This window comes from Heteronotia binoei, chromosome 10 (assembly GCF_032191835.1).
Source record: "Heteronotia binoei isolate CCM8104 ecotype False Entrance Well chromosome 10, APGP_CSIRO_Hbin_v1, whole genome shotgun sequence".
Taxonomy (NCBI): Eukaryota; Metazoa; Chordata; class Lepidosauria; order Squamata; family Gekkonidae; genus Heteronotia; species Heteronotia binoei.
The window spans coordinates 22,254,705-22,273,200 of record NC_083232.1 but is presented as its reverse complement, the minus strand read 5'-3'; the positions used below and the strand labels follow the sequence as shown (position 1 = coordinate 22,273,200).

Sequence of the window (18,496 nt, the reverse complement as noted above, 5' to 3'; positions counted from 1 at the left end):
TCGCAGCACCTGCAGCCAGGCTATGTCATGCCATGCTGCACAGCGGTGTGGTGAGGAAGAGAGCTCCAGTGGCTGTGGTGAACCTGACCAGGCACCCATGGGGAGAAAGACCAGCGGTGTGCTTTGCGCATGGGGGGCACCTTGCCGGTGCTGGTTCCAGCACCCCTGCTATCTAGTGGGGCTTACTCCCAGGAACATTTTCATAGGACTGTACTGTGTATGTGCTAGTTTGGCCTCTAAAATGCTGGCATGGCTTTGATCAAGAAAACTGTGATCTCAATGGGCAGCACAGTGAATCTTGCTGCTTTTTACCCATATCATAACTCCATCAGTCAGCCTATCTTCAGAAGGGCTGTGGTAGTGTGCCGGGTTTCAGCTTGGACTTGTGGCGAATTAGTCAGTTTTCTGTCACATGCTGTCAGAAACCGAGAAAGGGGAAAAAATATTGGGTGCTCTGGCCAGGTTAGTTGTGTGCTGTGGCCATCAGCACTGCATGGGGGTACACATGAGATCAGTACAATAAAATAAATTACACAGTCTTCGTCTGAACAACAAAAAAAGGATGACAACAGATTTAGAACTCTTCCATCAAGCTGAAAAGTAATCCTCTTAATTTGTCTTCTGTTAAAAGGCCTGTTTTGACTAATCTTTGCTTGCTTTTACTTGGAAAGATTGTTCAGAATTATGTGATGAATGAATTATTTCTTTCTGTTGTTATTTATTGAATTTGCTGAATTGCCCCATCACAGCCTAAGCCAGGCTCTGGGTGATATACATTAAATAAAAACAAGAAATGAGTTAAAAACAGCACAGCATTACAAATAAATTCAATAACATTTCAAAGACCCTAACGGCATCCTGCTAATTGTGTTCTTCATCTAGATTATTGGAGCATACGGGGGGGGGGGGGGTAGGAAAAACTTCTGGGGGGGGGGGGAATAGGAAAGAAAATTCAGAAACCAGCACTTAAGTACATTACCAGAAAGACTACGACTACATTTAAAAGGGAGGGGGGGTTGGCCATTGAATTGCAACCGATTTATAGTGAACCCGTAGGGTTTCCAAGGCAAGAGACATTCAGAGTGGTTTGCCATTGCCTGACTCTATGTCATGACCCTGGACTTCCTTGATGGTCTCCCATCCAAATACTAACCAGGGTTGACCCTGCTTAGCTTCTGAGATCTAATGACACTGGACTATCCTGGGCTATTTAGGTCAGGGCAAGATTTTTTTAACATAAATTATATTAACATAAGCAAATACGATTCATTAAATTAATACAGAGCCATGATAGGCTCTAGCAGCTGCTCAGGATGTGGCCCTGTTTCTGTGATCCAGGACTCATGGTCCAAGAAGAGGATGAATGCAGGGTGTGGCCCAAGTCTGACTGGTGGATCAGCTAATCTAGTTAGGGGTGCCAAGTTCCCTGCATTCTCCATAATACCATAGGGTTTTCCCTCCCAAATGGCTAGAGCATCCGGGAAAACCATAGAGTTTCCCCGGAAATGCCTAGAGTGGCCACCATGCAATGATGTCACTTCTGGGTGACGTCATTGCGCCAGCCATTTTTGGCCATTGAATTGCAACTGATTTATAGTGAACCTGCAGGGTTTCCAAGGCAGGCAAGAGACGTTCAGAGGTGGGAACTCCTGCCCGGACTGGGGGCTTGGCAGCCCTAAATCTAGTACTTGATATCTCTTCTTGCAATTCCCAAACAGGGATCAGAGGTCCATTTAACATTTTGTGGGAAGAGTAATTAATGAAATGATTAGAGGCCGCTGCTGTTCTAGCCACACCACTGCTTGCTTCATTGTCTTGGCATTGCATCCTTCATTCACTATAGGCATAGGCATGTGTGTGTGTGTGTGTGCGTGAGGGGCCAAGGTTAGCATCATCCTTCCCAGGGCTTTTTTTGTAGCAGGGACTTCTTTGCATATTAAGTCACACACCCCTGGTGTAGCCAGTCCTCCAAGAGCTTACAGTAGGCCCCATAATAACAGCCCTGTAAGCTCCAGGAGGATTGGCTACATCAGGGGTGTGTGGCCTAATAAGCAAAAGAGTTCCTACTACAAAAAAAGCCCTCATCCTTCCTATAGTGCAACTGCCCTGCAGAGAGCCACTGTTCATTCGCTAAGGACAAATATACAGGTTCTCTGTATATTGCCTTGGGACAAACCATAGCTCCATTGGGCTGGTTCAGGTTGGGAAAACAGTAGAATGGGAAAGAGTTAAGCTCCCCCTTCCCCAAGCTCTAGGTCCTGTTACAAATTAGTGGCCTCTTTAGCTGTTATTTCAAAAGAGGTGAAAAATGCTTTTCTAGGCATGGAACCTAAGTTTGGGGGGGCAGGAGTAAAGGGTGGCTCTGATTCTAATGCAGAAAACAGTGCAGCTCAGCTATTGGAAGGATGAAAACCCAGTGGTCTGTTTGGGCCAGCAGATGCTGCCAGCCATAGATCTTGCCATCTCAGCTTTGCTAACTGAGATCTTTTTAGTTGCAGGCACTGCGGAGGGAACCTTGGACCTTTTGCATGAGGGAAATATGCTCTTCTATTGGGCTATGGACAGTTCTCCAGTGTAGCTGGGGAAAAGTTGCTTCACAGCTTTCAGCAGCTCATTCCCCCTTGTGTTTGGATGTGGCAGGGACAGACCACAGCCACCACTAATTGATGGGAGGAGGGGACTGGATGGAGCACAGGTATCTAACAGGGCAGAAGGTTGGCTCTCAGCAAGCGACAAACATTGCAGCAAGTAAGAATAGCCATCATTCATTACGTCAAGAGAAGATTTCTGATTTTGTAACTTGCCCTTTCTACAGGACGGAAAGCGAATAGCCTCCTGACAGAGCGTAGTTCCAAAATCCGAGTTTCTGTGTTTCGTCATTTTTGCAAACTGATATTGAACTTCACGGTTATTTTTCCAGTTGACTGCAGCCCTTTAAAGCCTTCTGCTGCGTCACATAATTAAGGCCATATGGTGAACAGACAGGGCTGCCAGCTGACCCAGAAACCAAGCCTTGCCTCGCCCCTGCGCTCCTTAACTGCAGCTTGAACTGCAGGCAACAACAGGAGATGTTTTACACAGTGTGGACCTGGACAATTATCCCCCAGTCTTTGCCAGTCTGGCAATTGTTATGGACAGGGCTTTTTTTGTAGTGGGAACTCCTTTGCATATTAGGCCACACACCCCTGATGTAGCCAATCCTCCAAGAGCTTACAGGGCTCTTAGTTCAGGGCCTACTGTAAACTACAGGAGGATTGGCTACATCAGGGGACGTGGCCTAATATGTGAAGGAGTTCCTGCTACAAAAAAGCCCTGGTTACAGACACAGGAGCAGGGGACAGGGAAAGAGCCGATGACTCTAGCCAGTGCAGTTTTTCTCGTGGTGCTCTACATTTTGCCCAGAAAGGAGAAGCCAATCGCAGCAGCCCAAATAAACGCCTGTGCTCCTTTTTCAGAAGGATTGATTGCTAATGGCATTAACGTTATCAATTTCCATGGCATTGCCAGTCACCTCGCCGCTTGATAGCAGCAGGCTAATGACACCGAAAGAAACAAGAGGCTACAAATCCTATCCTTCAGCCACTTGCATCATAGCACATTAACTGCTTTATCACCTGTCAGTGCCAATTAGCACATGTCCTTGTCCCATTGCTAATAAACACTTGCAATCCAAATTAATTAATATAGCTGCAATACCTAAGGATGTGAGCATTTCCAGCAATTCTTGCTAAGTAGCTCCACACTTTCTCTAGCAAGCAGAGGGCCGATTGTCAGTTTTCAGTTAGTACAGTACAATGATATCTGCTTCCCGTCTACATAAAAGACAGGTAATGCCCAAACACATCAACCCTCCGAGGGATTATTATGGTTATAATTCTTTTCTTGTTCCATTGAAGTCCTTTAATTTTAAAAAAAATCAGTTTCAAAAGGCTTTTTGCCAAGCGGTTGTGGGGGGTGGGGGAGGAAGCACATTTAGGCAGGTGGAACTAGTTGTAAGTTTTCTGGAAGGTGGCCAGTGTGACTTGCTGCCAAGTAATTAGAAGCAGAGCATTAGGGTTCCCCTAGGAGAAACAGGACTTCTTCCAATCTCTGCAGCTTGAATACCCAAACAATAACTGATTTCATTAAAAAAAAAAACCTGATGCCTCAAATCCAAAAGAGAAATAAGAAGACATTTTACAACTTAAGAAATCTAGCAGGAAACAACTTTAATCTTACCCTTTTAATCCTACTCCTTCCCCTATGATCCCTGGAGGGAGGAAATAAGGTTGTTCTTTCCCTCTGGTGAGGAAGATGGAGCATCTGCCCCTCCTTAGTTCACAGACCACCACAGGTTCCAGTGACAACAGTGTGTGGCTAACAATTCAAACCTCAATAAAAGAAACATCAACTCAGCAAAAGAAAGAAAGACACAGGCCTCATTTTGGGCAGGAGCTCACAGGAATGGAGCTCCGGAACCTCGAAATGTTATTGTGCTCTTTCTTACCCCCCCCCCCCCCCCCAAAAAAGTACTAGCTTCTGGGCTCCATTGTTCAAACCCCCTGTGAGAATTTTGCTGAATTCTAAGATCTGACAAACTTTCTAATATTTCCCCCCACAAAAAAATGGGAAACTAATTAAAACATATCAAACAGACAGATTGAGATCTTCATCATGCCACTGTGGCCACATAGGAGAAAGTACTTCTAAAAGCAGGATAGAGTAAGGTTTTATTATGACAATTATAATTCAAGAAGCATTTTAAGGCTGATATAATTTAGTACACCTTCCAGTGATGTCAGGAGTGTGTGGCATTCGCAAATAAGTTGTGCTGATGAGCTCTAGCACCTCTTTTTCTATGGAACGACCCCTAGAGAGATATTTTCACTCAGGACAACAATTGCTGATCCTTGGAGGAAAGAGGAGCAGTGTAGAATACCTAGATGTGGTGCAATGGATAAAAAATGTTGGTTCATCTTGTGGCCACCTATGAAACTCACTCGGTAGCCAAGATATAGTGCAATGTAGTGGTTAGAGCGATGGGCTAGGACTGGGGAGACCCAAGCTCTAATCCTCACTTGGCCATTGGGTGACTATTAGCCAGTTGCTCTTTCTCTCTCAGCCTAACTAACCAATTACCGTAAGGCTGAAATGGAAGCGGGGGGAAAACTTGAGTGCCAGCCTGCGCTCTCAGGAGGAAGGCTGAGATAATCTGTATGAACTGGCACCTTTCAGCTAAAGCAGTAAATGGGCATGAGACCTGGGCAATACCAGCGAACAGCCTCTTTCCCCAGCGGGTCACATGAGACGCATCATGTGGAGGCTGAAAGAATCTTGGCCTACTAGTGTGGAAACTTTAAATATTTACTGGGTAACACTTGATTGTACTGAGAAAGGCATGCAGGGTCCTGAGCCAAAGTGGAAGTAATAAATCACCTGCACACATGACTCCTTTTCTATGCCTCTGGAACAGCGCTGCTGATACCAAGATGTGGAAGTCTGTGTGCCCACCTTTCCGGCTAAGAGAGAAAATGTAACATTTCCTGTATGTTAGCAAGGACAGGGATATGGGCACTGAACAGGAGCAAGCGCAGAATCGCAGCCCGGAGCACAGCAATCTGAATTATAGAAGCAGCCCAGTTTTACAGATGCAGTTTCATTTTGGTAAAGAAAAATGTGTTATTAGCATTGGGGGTAGGGTTGCCATCTCCAGGTTGAGAAATTCTTGGGAGATTTTGGGGCGGAGCCTGGGGAGGGCAGGATTTGGGGAGGGGAGGGGACTTCAGTGGAGTTTAATACTGTAGAGTCATTTCATTCAGGTGAACTGTTCCCTGGTTGCCTGGAGATCAGTTGTAATTCCGGGAGATCTCTAGCCACCGCCTGGAGATTTGCACGATGACAAGAGGGAAGTGGGGGAGAGAGCCATGCCTGCCTTATCTTCTCCGGCCGAACAGAAGGTCTGTGCGTAGGGTTGCCAATCCCCAGGTGGGGGCAGGGGATCCCCTGGTTTGGAGACCCTCCCCCCGCTTCAGGGTCACCAGAAAGCGGGGGGAGGGGAGGGAAATGTCTGCTGGGAACTCTATTATTCCCTATTGAGATTTATTCCCACAGAAAATCATGGATAATTGATCTGCGGGTATCTGGGGCTCTGGGGGAGCTGTTTTTTGGGTAGAGGCACCAATTTTCCAGTATAGCATCTAGTGCCTCTCCCCAAAATACCCCCCAAGTTTCAAAAAGATTGGACCAGGGGGTCCAATTCTATGAGCCCCCAAATAAGGTACCCCTATTCATTATTTTCTATGGAAGGAAGGCATTGAAAAGGTGTGCCGTCCCTTTAAATGTGATGGCCAGAACTCCCTTTGGAGTTCAGTTATGCTTGTCACAGCCTTGATCTTGGCTCCACCCCAATGTCTCCTGGCTCCACCCCCAAGGTCCCCAGATATTTCTTGAATTGGACTTGGCAACCCTATCTGTGCGGCATCCCAGTTGCAAGATGGCCGCCTCATATTTGATATCAGGGAGATTGGCATGGCCTGTTGAGATTTGTAGTGTAGAACACTCCATTTAAGGACAGATAGTTTTCACCAATTGTATTTCAATACCACTAGAATCGTTGTGGGGGGAGGTATCCCAATTTTCCCAGCTCACTACCACCCCTTCAGTCAAATGCCAAACACAGTTTGGGGTGCTGAACCTTCCACTAGCTCACACAACTGCCTTCCTTTAAACAGCTTTGTCTGAAAACAACCTCAGGGTGAAATTAGGATAGCAGAAACTAGAGCCTGAAAAGTGATAGCAATGAAGAGGTGGTCAAGATAAGGATGTGGCTAGAACTGGGCATTCTAGTGGCCAAACTAATTCTGAAGGCAGTAAATCCAGCACATGAATAGTCTGAGCTTAGAGGTGAAAGTTTACCTTATTGCAGTCCTTTGCCCAAATTTCCTGTTCCTGCTATCACACTCCCAAACTGGAAGTAGTCCCGTGCGGAAAATGGGGTGGGGTGGGAAAGAGAGACAGTGAGAGATAAAGGGCCGTATCCAGACTAAATTTTCCAGTGGCAAAATGGAACTTTCTTGCCTCTCCCCTCCAACTGCAGCCCACTGATCTCCATGAAAATGCTGTTTCTAAGGGGATAGGGAGGTTTGCCAGCAAGACCCATTGTCCTCTGCTTCAAGAGACAGCTGGAGAAAAGAAAGCAATATTACCGATCATAGAGTTTGACCATAGAGTTTTTAGCAATTCCTAGAACAGCCCTTTGTCACTTCCAGGTTTTACCCTCTGGTGAAGTAGCAGTGTCCCTGACATCACACATCCCCCCGGCCCGCCATGTCCCTGCCCCCAACTCTCTCACCAGGTGCCTTAGGCAGCCTGGCACCTCTAGGAATAGGGGACTTGGAGGAATAAGATGAAGTGGTCTCAGCAGACAGAGAGAATAAGTGGAAATACTTAATTTAGTCTGGATCCAACCTAAACAGGGGAGGAGGGACAGTTTCTCTCCTCACTCGTAATCTTTTGCTCCCCAACACACACATTTTCTGTGTGACAGCAGCAGGTACCAGTTTTGTCTCACAGATCTGACATCCCATCTGGCTTGGCCCTAAGTTTCACTACATATCATGAGGCCACCTAGCAAGAATACCTGACAGGCTGTGAATAATGAGCCTGGGACAGATGGTCCTCGCACAAGTTGAGCAATTAGCCTTCCCAATTGTGGTGCTTCGTTTTGCACCATTTATATTGATTCTCCAAGAATAGCAAGAATTGCAAGTTGAATCCAATATGTGGGCCATCCGATCTGTAAAGGATAGAGGAGAGGAAACAGAAGGTTAATACCCGTTCATATACAAGAGAATGGGAAGGTTTTATTCAACACTTCATGTTTTTACAGTGAGATTTTCTTGAGGAGAGGGAGGGTTTTTTCAATGTTTTTTTTAAAGGTTAGTTCCTTGAAGGGTCATTCGGACTGTCTATCCTGGAAAATTCCAATCACATTTTATTGTCAAATAATACACAATGGAAATTACAATTGTAATTCAATGCAAGTAATTTTCATGTGGCTGGGAAATTGCAGGTACCTATTAACAACTGCAGTTCTCTCAGATGGTTTATTTTTCACCCATGTCATATTCAGATAGTTTAAAAAGAGCCCTCTAATGTCTAACCTCTTTTCTAATCCCAGAATTATACATTTGAGTAATAAATGTGAGGTCAGTATAGTGTAAAAGACGGACAATAACTGCCTTACGAAGCCACTAGATGATGGAGGAAACCAGGTGTGGCCAAACTTGCTTAATGTAAGAACCACATAGAATAAATGTCAGATGTTTGAGAGCTGTAAGGAAGGAAGTGAGAGGTGGAAAGAAAACAACTTTGACTTTAAATGCATTCTCCAAGCCACTGGTTGCTTGGCTTGGAGAAGTGATTTATAGAGAGAAATGCCTTCTCATAGCTGGCTGACTGGCAAGTGAGAACCTTGAGAGCTACACAATGTGTGTGAAAGAGCCACAGGTGGCTTCTGAGCTGCAGTTTGGCCACCCCATGGGGGAAACCAGGGCTTTTTTTTTAAGCAGGAACACAGTTTCAGCTATGGGTGTGGCCTAATATGCAAATGAATTCCTGCTGGGCCTTTTCTACATAAAAAGCCCTGGGGAAAACCATCACCTCTATGAGAAGAGATGTGTTTTCTCCCCTACCCATACAATAGCTGCATGCAGACTTCACAAACAAACCAAGGTTTTTTTCATTCTGAGAACTACTCAAGACATTCTTGGTCTTCTACATGTCCTTCTTTTGCTCTTCTTCCTTCCATCATGCCAGGGTTGAAGGTTTCTGGTTTGCAACTTGCCTCAGTTTGTTGGCATTCCTCGCTGGACATTTTAACAAACTGTAGTTGGGTTCTTGCTTACAAACCAGGATTCTGAACCATGGTTTAGTCCTCTTTGGAGGCAAGAAACAAACTACAGTTTATTGAAAGGGCTGATACAGACATGATGAATTGCTATTGTTTCTAAACCAGGAAGTCTTGGCATGGCCTGATGATGTCTGAATTCAGCCAAAGTGTATGGGTGTTGGAGGCTGAGTTACCAACCTCCAGGCAGGGCCTGTAGCCTCCAGACTACAGAGATCAGTTCACCTGGAGAAAATGGCAATTTTGGAGGTAAACTGTATGGAATTCTATCCCTCTAAGGTCCTTCCAATCCCCAGCCCCCCCCCCCAAAAAAAAAAAATCTCCACAAATTTCCCAACCCTGAGTTGCACCCTATCTGGAAACCCATTTCATATATTGGTGGAGGGAGTTGTGTTTGTCATGACTAAAATCCACCCAAACCATACAAGAAGCAGATTCAGATGGGTAACTGTTGGTCTGAAGCAATAGAACAGAGTTTGAGTCCAGTGGCACCTTTAAGACCTACAAAGTTTATTCTGGGTATAAGCTTTTGTGTGCAGAATTTTACCAGAAGGCTCTCTAACTACACAGGAAGGGATCAATGCAATGGCTGTCTGTATGAAGCAGGTCTGATATCGTTACCACTGATTAGTGATAAAACTCAAATCAGGGATTATTTTTGACCGTAGATATGAGAGTTCTCTAAGGACTTTGGTTATATGATCAGGGACACCAAAAACTGTTGATTCAGAATTGTAAACCCATTTCAACCACTTCATGTCATGTTTTCTTACAGGGGATAGGGAATATACGCCTATTCAGTTTGGTGTAGTGGTTAAGTGTGCGGACTCTTATCTGGGAGAACCGGGTTTGATTCCCCACTCCTCCACTTGCACCTGCTGGAATGGCCTTGGGTCAGCCATAGCTCTGGCAGAGGTTGTCCTTGAAAGGGCAGCTGCTGTGAGAGCCCTCTCCAGCCCCACCCACCTCACAGGGTGTCTGTTGTGGGGGAGGAAGGTAAAGGAGATTGTAAGCCGCTCTGAGACTCTTCGGAGTGGAGGGCGGGATATAAATCCAATATCTTCTTCTTCTTCTTCTTCAGTTCCCTACAATCTCAGTATGTACCAGGAGTGGCCAAACTTGCTTAATGTAAGAGCCACATAGAATGAACATCAGATGTTTTTGAGCTGTAAGACATGAATGTTAGGTGTTTGAGAGTGGGGAAGGAAGGAAAATAGATGAGGGAGGAGGATTGGTGGAAAGACAACATCTTTAAATGCTTTCTCCAAGCCAGCCAATGAGGCAGTGGGGGCTTTGAGAGCCACACAATATGTGTGAAAGTGCCACATAGGGTTGCCAAGTCCAATTCATGAAATATCTGGGGACTTTGGGGGTGGAGCCAGGAGACTTTGGGGTGGGGCCAGGAGACATGGGGGCGGAATCAGGAGCAAGGGTGTGACAAGCATAATTGGACTCCAAGGGAGTTCTGGCCGTCATATTTAAAGGGACAGCACACCTTTTAAAATGCCTTCCTTCCATAGAAAATAATGAAGGATAGGGGCACCTTCTTTTGGGGCTCATAGAATTGGACCCCCTGGTCCAATCCTTTTGAAACTTGGGAGGTATTTTGGGGAGAGGCACTAGATGCTATACTGAAAATTTGGCGCCTCTACCTCAAAAAACAGCCCCCCCAGAGCTCCCAATACCCGCAGATCAATTCCCCATCATTCCCTATGGGAATCGTTCATGGAGGTGCATAATGGCTGTGGGGGTGGGGCGTCCCCCGCCGGCCAGCTGGCTGGGGGAGGGGGGAAGCCTGTAAAACCAGGGGATCCCCCGCTGGGACCTGGGGATTGGGAAGCCTAGTGCCACATGTGGCTCCCAAGCCACAGTTTGGCCACCCATGCTATACACCCATGCCTCTAGGCTTGAAATGAATTACAAATGGCAATTAAGTCATCACAGTATTACTAAGACATGTAATCTTTTTTTCTTTAAAAAAAAAAAAGATTAGGAGGCAGCAGATCTTGAATATTGAGGTTCTGTTTTCCTAACCATTCTTATTTTTAGTGCAGACCATCCCCATCTTTACATATACTAACCCAAACGTTAGTATTGAGGTAAATTCATATATAATGGGGCTGTCAGTCATAACTGATAGACCTATTGCAGCTTTTCTTTTACTCTTCTGTAATTGTTAATATGACTACCCCAAACTTTAGAAATCTGAGGGGGGAAATATGGCCTTGTTTCTTTTACAAGTCATTAGATAGATTTTATTTATGGCAAAAGCCAACATCTAAAACAAAAGGGATAACTATTCATATCCATAAGAACTATCTGTAAAACATGATAAAAGTATTATAACATTAAAATTGAAAAATGTGTAGAAATGGCCATTAAAACAAACGTCCTCTGGCATTTTAGGCTATTAGTAATTTTTTTGTCCTGAAATCGCTTCTCAGCCTTTTGGCTAAGATCAGGTGTAGTATCCTTTACAAGTGCATGATATGGAGACATTCATCAGGTGTAGCATTATCCATCAGCCGGTCTCATACTGTAGAAAGCCTCACCTGATGAATGTTTGCCTCTCGTGCAGCTATTAAAAGCATAGGAGTCCTCCAGGAACAATATCAGCAAGAATCCTACACTGTAGTTTAGAGACCACACAAAGGGAGCATTTCTCAACTTAGAAATTAATCCCAAGACTTAATGTGGCCAGAGAAAAAGCAAATTAAATATTTATAACAATTCAAATTCCCTTCCCCTCACTGTTTGAAGAAGAGATTGGATTTATACCCTGCCCTTCACTTGGTGTCTGAGAGCAGCTGACAGTCTCGTTTCCTTCCCCACAACAGACACCCTGTGAGGTAGGTGGGGCTGAGAGAGCTCTTCAAGAACTGCTCTTGAGAGAATAGCTCTGAGAGAACTATGACTAACCCAAGGTCACCCAGCAGGTGCATGAGGAAGAGTGGAGAATCAAACTGGTTCTCCCGGTTTTGAGTCCACGCACTTAGCCACTACACCAAACCAGCTCTCGCTACTTTTGAGGAGACATAGTTTTTAAATATAATAAAACCCAGTGCTTCATCCCAATAGCAGCAGTAAATCCAGTCTGAACTACATCTCCATAGATACAGATACTTAAATTTTTAAAAGAAAATCCTCAGATCACCATTGCTTATTTAACATCTGTGCCTTCTAATGCTTTGCTAAAGCATTAGGAAAGTACTGCATTAAACAAGCAAGTTTGTGCTATAGCTCTTTGCAAGCCAAGTAGGTCTTAGTGAATTCACTGGGACTTCCAAATCAGCATGCTTGTGGCCAGCATGTGAAAGTAGGGGTGCCAATCCCCAGTTGGGGGTTAGGGGATCCCCTGGCTTAGAGGCCCTCCCCCCACTTCAGGGTTATCAGAAAGCAGAGGGGGGATGTCCTCTGAGCAATCCATTATACTCTATGGAGAACGGTTCCTCATGGGGTATAATAGAGAATCAATCTGTGGGTGTCTGGGGTTCTGAGGGGGCTGTTATTTGAGACAGAGGCACCAATTTTTCAGCATAGCATCTGGTACCTCTCCTCAAAATAGCTCCCAAGTTTCAAAAAGATTGGAGCGGGGGGTCCCAAAAGAAGGTGCCCTCATCCTCCACTATTTCCAATGGAAGGAAGGCATTTAAAAGGAATGTGATGGCCAGAACTCCCTTAGAAATTCTGTCATGCTTATTACATCCTTTCTCCTGGCTCCATGCCCAAAGTCCCCAGATATTTCCTGAGTTGGACCTGGCAACCCTTTGTGAAAATACTCAACACGTTACTACTAACAATGTCAAAATTCGTATCCATGGTCATCTACAAGGTGAAGTGTTAGCATTCTCTTTGGATGTGCTGGAAATAAGAGACTTGTGATTGCTCACAGCTAGATAATAACAGTGCCGATGCTACATTATGCCTTACCTTACATGCAGAACTATGACAAGACAGAGAACTAAAAAATACAGGTTGGGCCATTTACTCTGGAAACAGCGCAGGCATACTGAGGAACAAGAATAAGATTGTTATTCTCCAGTCTCTCTGCTGGCTTTGAGACTGTTCCACCCGGAATGATCAGAGCCCACTATGCTTGCATATTTTCTGGGCCACAGCATTTCAGTCCAATAACAATTATAAGTTTGGTCATCTTTATCAGATGACATTCTCCTAAGACTGCAGTTCTTTGCACTGAGAGCCAATTTAGTGTAGTTGCTAAGTGTGCAGACTCTTATCAGCTGCTGGAATAGCCTTGGGTCAGCCATAGCTCTCACAGAGTTGTCCTTGAAAGGGCAGCTTCTGGGAGAGCTCTCCCAGCCCCACCTACCTCACAGGGTGTTTGTTGTGCGGGAGGAAGGTAAAAGAGATTGTAAGCTGCTCTGGGACTCTAGAGTGGAGGGCAGGGTATAAATCTAATATCTTCTTCCTCCTTCCTCTCTTACTTGAGACTTTACCTTATAGAACAATGGAGTATTCCATATACTTCCACAGGGCTTTTTTTGAGCAGGAACGCACTTCCAGCTGGCTAGGCATCAGGGAGTGTGGCGTAATATACAGATGACTTCCTGCTGGGCTTTTTCTACAAAAAGCCCTGTGTCAAACCATGGTGATGTCAGGAGTGTGGCCTAATATGCAGATTAGTTCCTGCTGTTTTTTTTCTACTAAGAACCCTGCTTCTGATGTTCCCTCTAAGCCAGGGGTGTCAAACATGCGGTCCTGGGGCTGAATCAGGCCCTCAGAGGGCTCCTATCAGGCCTCCAAGCAACTGGCTTTCATCTGCTTCCTTCTCCCGCTCTCTTGCTTCCTTCTGCATCTTAACTTGCTTTGCCAGGCTCGCTCAATTGCACAGGAACTGCAGAGCAAAACCTCGATTTTCTCCATTGGCTGAGGCTCCTCTCCCTTCTGGTCCCCTGGGAATGGAGGGAAAGAGCCAGAGTCTCCTTTGCCCAGTTCCCTGGATCCCATGGGAGAAATGCAAAGAAAGCACCTTCAGGACCAACAAGTGCTAACGTTTTAAGCATGTTTTATTTTAAGTTAAAAAAAAGATAAAACCTTTACTCGTGTTTGTCTGTGTCCTTTAAAAGTTTATATCGTTACCTAATCTTAAATAGGTACACACATGGCCCGGCCCAACATGGCCAGCCCCAGCCCAATAAGGTTTCATTTATGTCAGATCTGCCCCTCACAACAAATGAGTTTGACACCCCCCTGCTCTAAGCTGTGGAGTCTTGTGAACAAAGATTCTACTTTGTGAGCTGCTGGCATTGAAGTTGTGAGCTACTACATAACTTAGTGTGCTCAGGGACCATCCTTCCTGAGCAGGCTGAGCTAAGACAAAAATGTGTGAGCCAGGGGCTAAAAAACTGAGCTAGCTCACACGAACTCAGCTTAAAGGGAACACTGCAAAATACAAGGTTGCTGGTTTATATCTTTAAAGGAGAAATTTTGTCTTTTGTTTTTAGGGTGTGTTTTCTTTTGTTAATCTCATCCTTCCTGTGGCTAAGCATACTCCCTCGCATTATGTTTAAGAACAGGGCAGCTTGATTTCCAGGTAGGAATGTAGTTGAAGGAAGGGTATGGCTTATCTTGTGGCCAATGCACCTTGCTAATAGGTGGTTTTATATATTTATTTCATTTGTAGTCTTGAGTTTCTTACTGAGATTCAAGGTGGATTGTCAGATATAAAATCAGCGCAATCAGCTTTCAGTTGTTTTCTGGGAGTGTGCATGGTTAAAGCCACAAAAAGCTACTTTGCAGTTTTGTGGTTTCTTTTCCCGGCCTTAGTCCAATTTGAGTTGGTATACTGAGTTCCCATAAACTTCTTCCTGGCAGTTAATATGATCCGGCAGAATTCCTAGTTAAGTATACTGTTCATTGTTGCACTGTCCTAGAAAGTGTTCTTCTATGTCCAGTCAGTGAAAATGGTCCAAACTCTCTCTTTTTGAAAAAACACAAGAAGATTTTAAAATATTTATTTGCACATCAAGATGTTGGTCTCCAAGGTCGACCTTTTATTTTTTTTTTTTATTTCCAGCCCGTTTGCTGTCTACCGGCAGTGGTTAAAATGAGCTGAGACTGGTTGTTTCGTTAAAATTAAGACTGGTTATTTTTAGAAATGTACTTTATATAAATAAAAAGATTTTACCTTCCAAAATTGAACATTGAGCCATTATTAGCCAAGGGGCAGGGCAGGGAGATACAGAAGTCTCTACTCACGGAACAAAAATGAGCACAGACTTCAAAATACGATCACTTGGATCTTTGTTGTCTTTTCTTATTCCCCACCCCATATTTCCACAGAAGTTTGATACTGTCATTAAAACATTTAAGTGAACTAGAGGATGACATTTGATGTCAGAAAGTGGCGGAGGTTTTCTGGTATATTTTGACCTCATGTTTCTGCTCTTATAACATGCCTTAAATGTGAAACAAAACACTTCCCTTAAATATGTTTTAGAGGACTTGTGGTTTCTTGTTTCCCCAGAAGTTATAAGCTGAAAGTCAAACCAATTTTGCCAAGATATTTCTTTTCCCAACAGCGCTGGAGGCGTTGAATTTCTGCCTCTCTGCAGTTACTGAATCCAATGGAGGATTTCCTATCATTACAAACTAGGGTTGCCAATCCCCAGGTGGGGGCAGGGGATCCCCCAGTTTGGAGGGCCTTCCCCTGCTTCAGGGTCATCAGAAAGCTGGAGGAGGGGAGGGAAATGTCTTCTGGGAACTCTATTATTCCCTATGGAGATTTATTCCCATAGAAAATCATGGAGAATTGATCCGCAGGTATCTGGGGCTCTGGAAGGGGTGCTGTTTTTTGGGTTAGAGGCACCAAATTTCCAGTATAGCATCTAGTGCCTCTCCCCAAAATACCCCCCCAAGTTTCAAAAAGATTGGACCACGGGGTCCAATTCTATGAGCCCCAAAAGAAGGTGCCCCTATCCTTCATTATTTCCTATGGAAGGAAGGAATTGAAAAGGTGTGCTGTCCCTTTAAATATGATGGCCAGAACTCCCTCGGAGTTCAATTATTCTTGTCACAGCCTTGATCTTGGCTCCACCCCTAATGTCTCCTGACTCCACCCCCAAAGTCCCCAGATATTTCTTGAATTGGGCTTGCCAACCCTATTACAAACTGAACACCTCCTTTTGGGCGTGTGGCTGTTAAATGTACAGGGGGAGGGAAGGTACCAGAAAAAGCAAATCAGTGTTCGCATGAGCACATACCACCAGTCTTGCCTTGGCCTCTCCACAGAGAAACAAAATCAGAACTTAGGGGGTTACAAATTTACCTTGTTTAAACAATGCCATTTGTCAATAAATGGATTGAGAGTAGCATCCTCAGTCTAAAATTCTGCGCTTTATGCCCAACGTGCTTGCCTAAAGCACCCTCAAAAAATAGAATTGAGCCATTAGTGCCATTACCAGAGCCTTCAAAAATGAACACAAATATGGTGTGTGTGTGTGTGGGTGTGTTTGTTTGTCTTGTTTTTTGAAGCAGGAACACAGTTCTGGCTGGCTTGGCATCAAGGGGTGTGGCCTGATATTCAAATGAGTTCCTGCTGGGCTTTTTCACACAAAAAGCCCTGTGTGAAACAGTGGTGATGTCAGGGGTGTGACCTAATATACAAATGAGTTCCTAGTGGGCTTTCCCCACAAAAAACCAAAGCCCTGAACAAATATATAACTTTATTATAGTTAGGATTGCTGACTAGTTTTTTTGGGGGGTGGGGGTGGGGGTGAGGATGTACTGTCCCTTAGATAGAAACGTAATAGATGTTGTTTACCAGGTGATGTCATTTACCCCCCTGCCATGAAAAGCTTTGTGTGCCCTTTTCTGCACTTTAGGTCTATTCAAGGGAAGAGTCGTTTTTCTCCAGGCCTACTGGCGGTCCTAATGCTGGTGCATACCTTGCTGGTTGTTGTGTGACTCACAACACACAAGCTGAAGGGGGTGCCTAAGCCTTGTGCCTAAAGAATTGATAAGATCACTGCTCTTGTAAAGGCTTTTTGGGTTTATGGGTTCTTTTGCTTGACTTCCAAACTAATATTCATTTTTCAATTCTAGACGTGCATACAGAAGCAGTCCAGGCAGCTCTTGCGAAACATAAAGAAAGGAAGATGGCAGTGCCAATGCCATCCAAGCGACGTTCGTTGGTAGTGCAAACCTCAATGGATGCCTACACACCTCCAGGTACGAGGCGGATGCAATGTGTCTTCTAGCAGATATTTTTAAACTTTTTAAAAAGAACTATTAGTTCATGTTCTCTGTTACTTTGAATTAGAATTATTACCATCAAAGCATCTTTAAAAAATGAGGGAGGAATGTTGGAAAACAATCCAGTTTTGTGGTTGTTCATGTAGAAGCCTTTAAGGGCCACTCCAGGGTTAGCTTGCACAGAACTGCAATCTAAATCAAATCCAATGACTACAAGAACATAGGAACTTCAGAGAAGCCGTGTTGGATCAGGCCAGTGGCCCATCCAGTCCAATACTCTGTGTCACGCAGTGGCCAAAACCAGGAGGTCCACCAGCAGGGCCAGTTTCCTCGCTAGTTCAGTTGTTCCCAGTCTTCCCTTAGGTCTTTTTTAGTAGAAGTCACTGCCCCATTTAGTATTTTCCCATTTAATATGGCTAATACCTCTGATCTTAATTGTGTTTACTTGACATCAAGTCCTATCTAAATGCAGAGGGCCTGACTTCCAAACAATGATCTTAAGGTCAAGATGGTATTTTTAGTTGGTGTGAATATGGCCGCATAAATAGATTGTCTCTTCTATAACTAAGACCTGCGGATAGGGCAGAACTGTGAGTCCTCCTTGGGCAATTATGTGTGAGTGTACAAAGCAGCTGTTGCAGCACTGCAGCTTTGAAATTCCCTTCCCACAGAGGCCTACTGAGCAAAACACTGGGTACTTTCACACTATGACCATTTGCAAGTGGATTTTGCCATTCTTACGCAGTAAAAATCCAGTTGGAAAGTCTATTATTTAATGTGTGTGAACGCACCGCACCCACTGTTTTGTCTTAGCTGGCAAGCAATAGAAGACGAAGTGTTGGTTTTTCACCCCACTTTTTTATACCTTAAGGAGTCTCAAAGTATCTTACAATCGCCTTCTCTTCCTCTCCCCTCAACAGACACCTTGTGAGGTAGGTGGGGCTGAGACAGTTCTGACAGAACTATAACTGGCCCAAGGTCAACCAGCAGGGTTCATGTGGAGGAGGAGGAGAGAATGAAACCAGGTTCTCCAGATGAGAGTCCACCACCCATAACTACTATACCACGCAAAAGATGGAGGGCATGTGGGGGCGGGGATGGCGTCATTTCCGGAGAAACTTGAACATGATATCAGTTATTTCTGGCAATTGGCAGAATCCAGAGATTCCCAGAAAGGACTGACATTGTACCCAGTTTTCCCTGGTTTCCATTGGTTTGACAGCACTTCCCCCTCCCCCTTTGACTGATGCTCAAAACAGTGAAGTAGAACTGGGGGAGGGGGGGTTGCTACCCCCTCCATGGGCTTGGCAACCTTCTTGTGGCACAAGGTGAATACTTTCTTGCAGCCTGATCTTCACATATGTAGATATGTATATCTTTGCAACTGAATGCATT

The 18,496-nt window shown here is 44.6% G+C and overlaps 1 protein-coding gene across 4 annotated transcripts in view; it reads left to right on the top strand.

The window, feature by feature from the left end:
* DIP2C (disco interacting protein 2 homolog C) overlaps positions 1–18,496 on the top strand; it is a 398,914-nt gene that overhangs the window by 260,656 nt on the left and 119,762 nt on the right. For all 4 annotated transcript variants that reach the window (XM_060248086.1, XM_060248085.1, XM_060248084.1 and 1 more), the window contains one exon: positions 16,952–17,077. In XM_060248086.1, the coding sequence (XP_060104069.1) occupies positions 16,952–17,077 (126 nt within the window). The remainder of the gene's footprint in view (positions 1–16,951; positions 17,078–18,496) is intronic.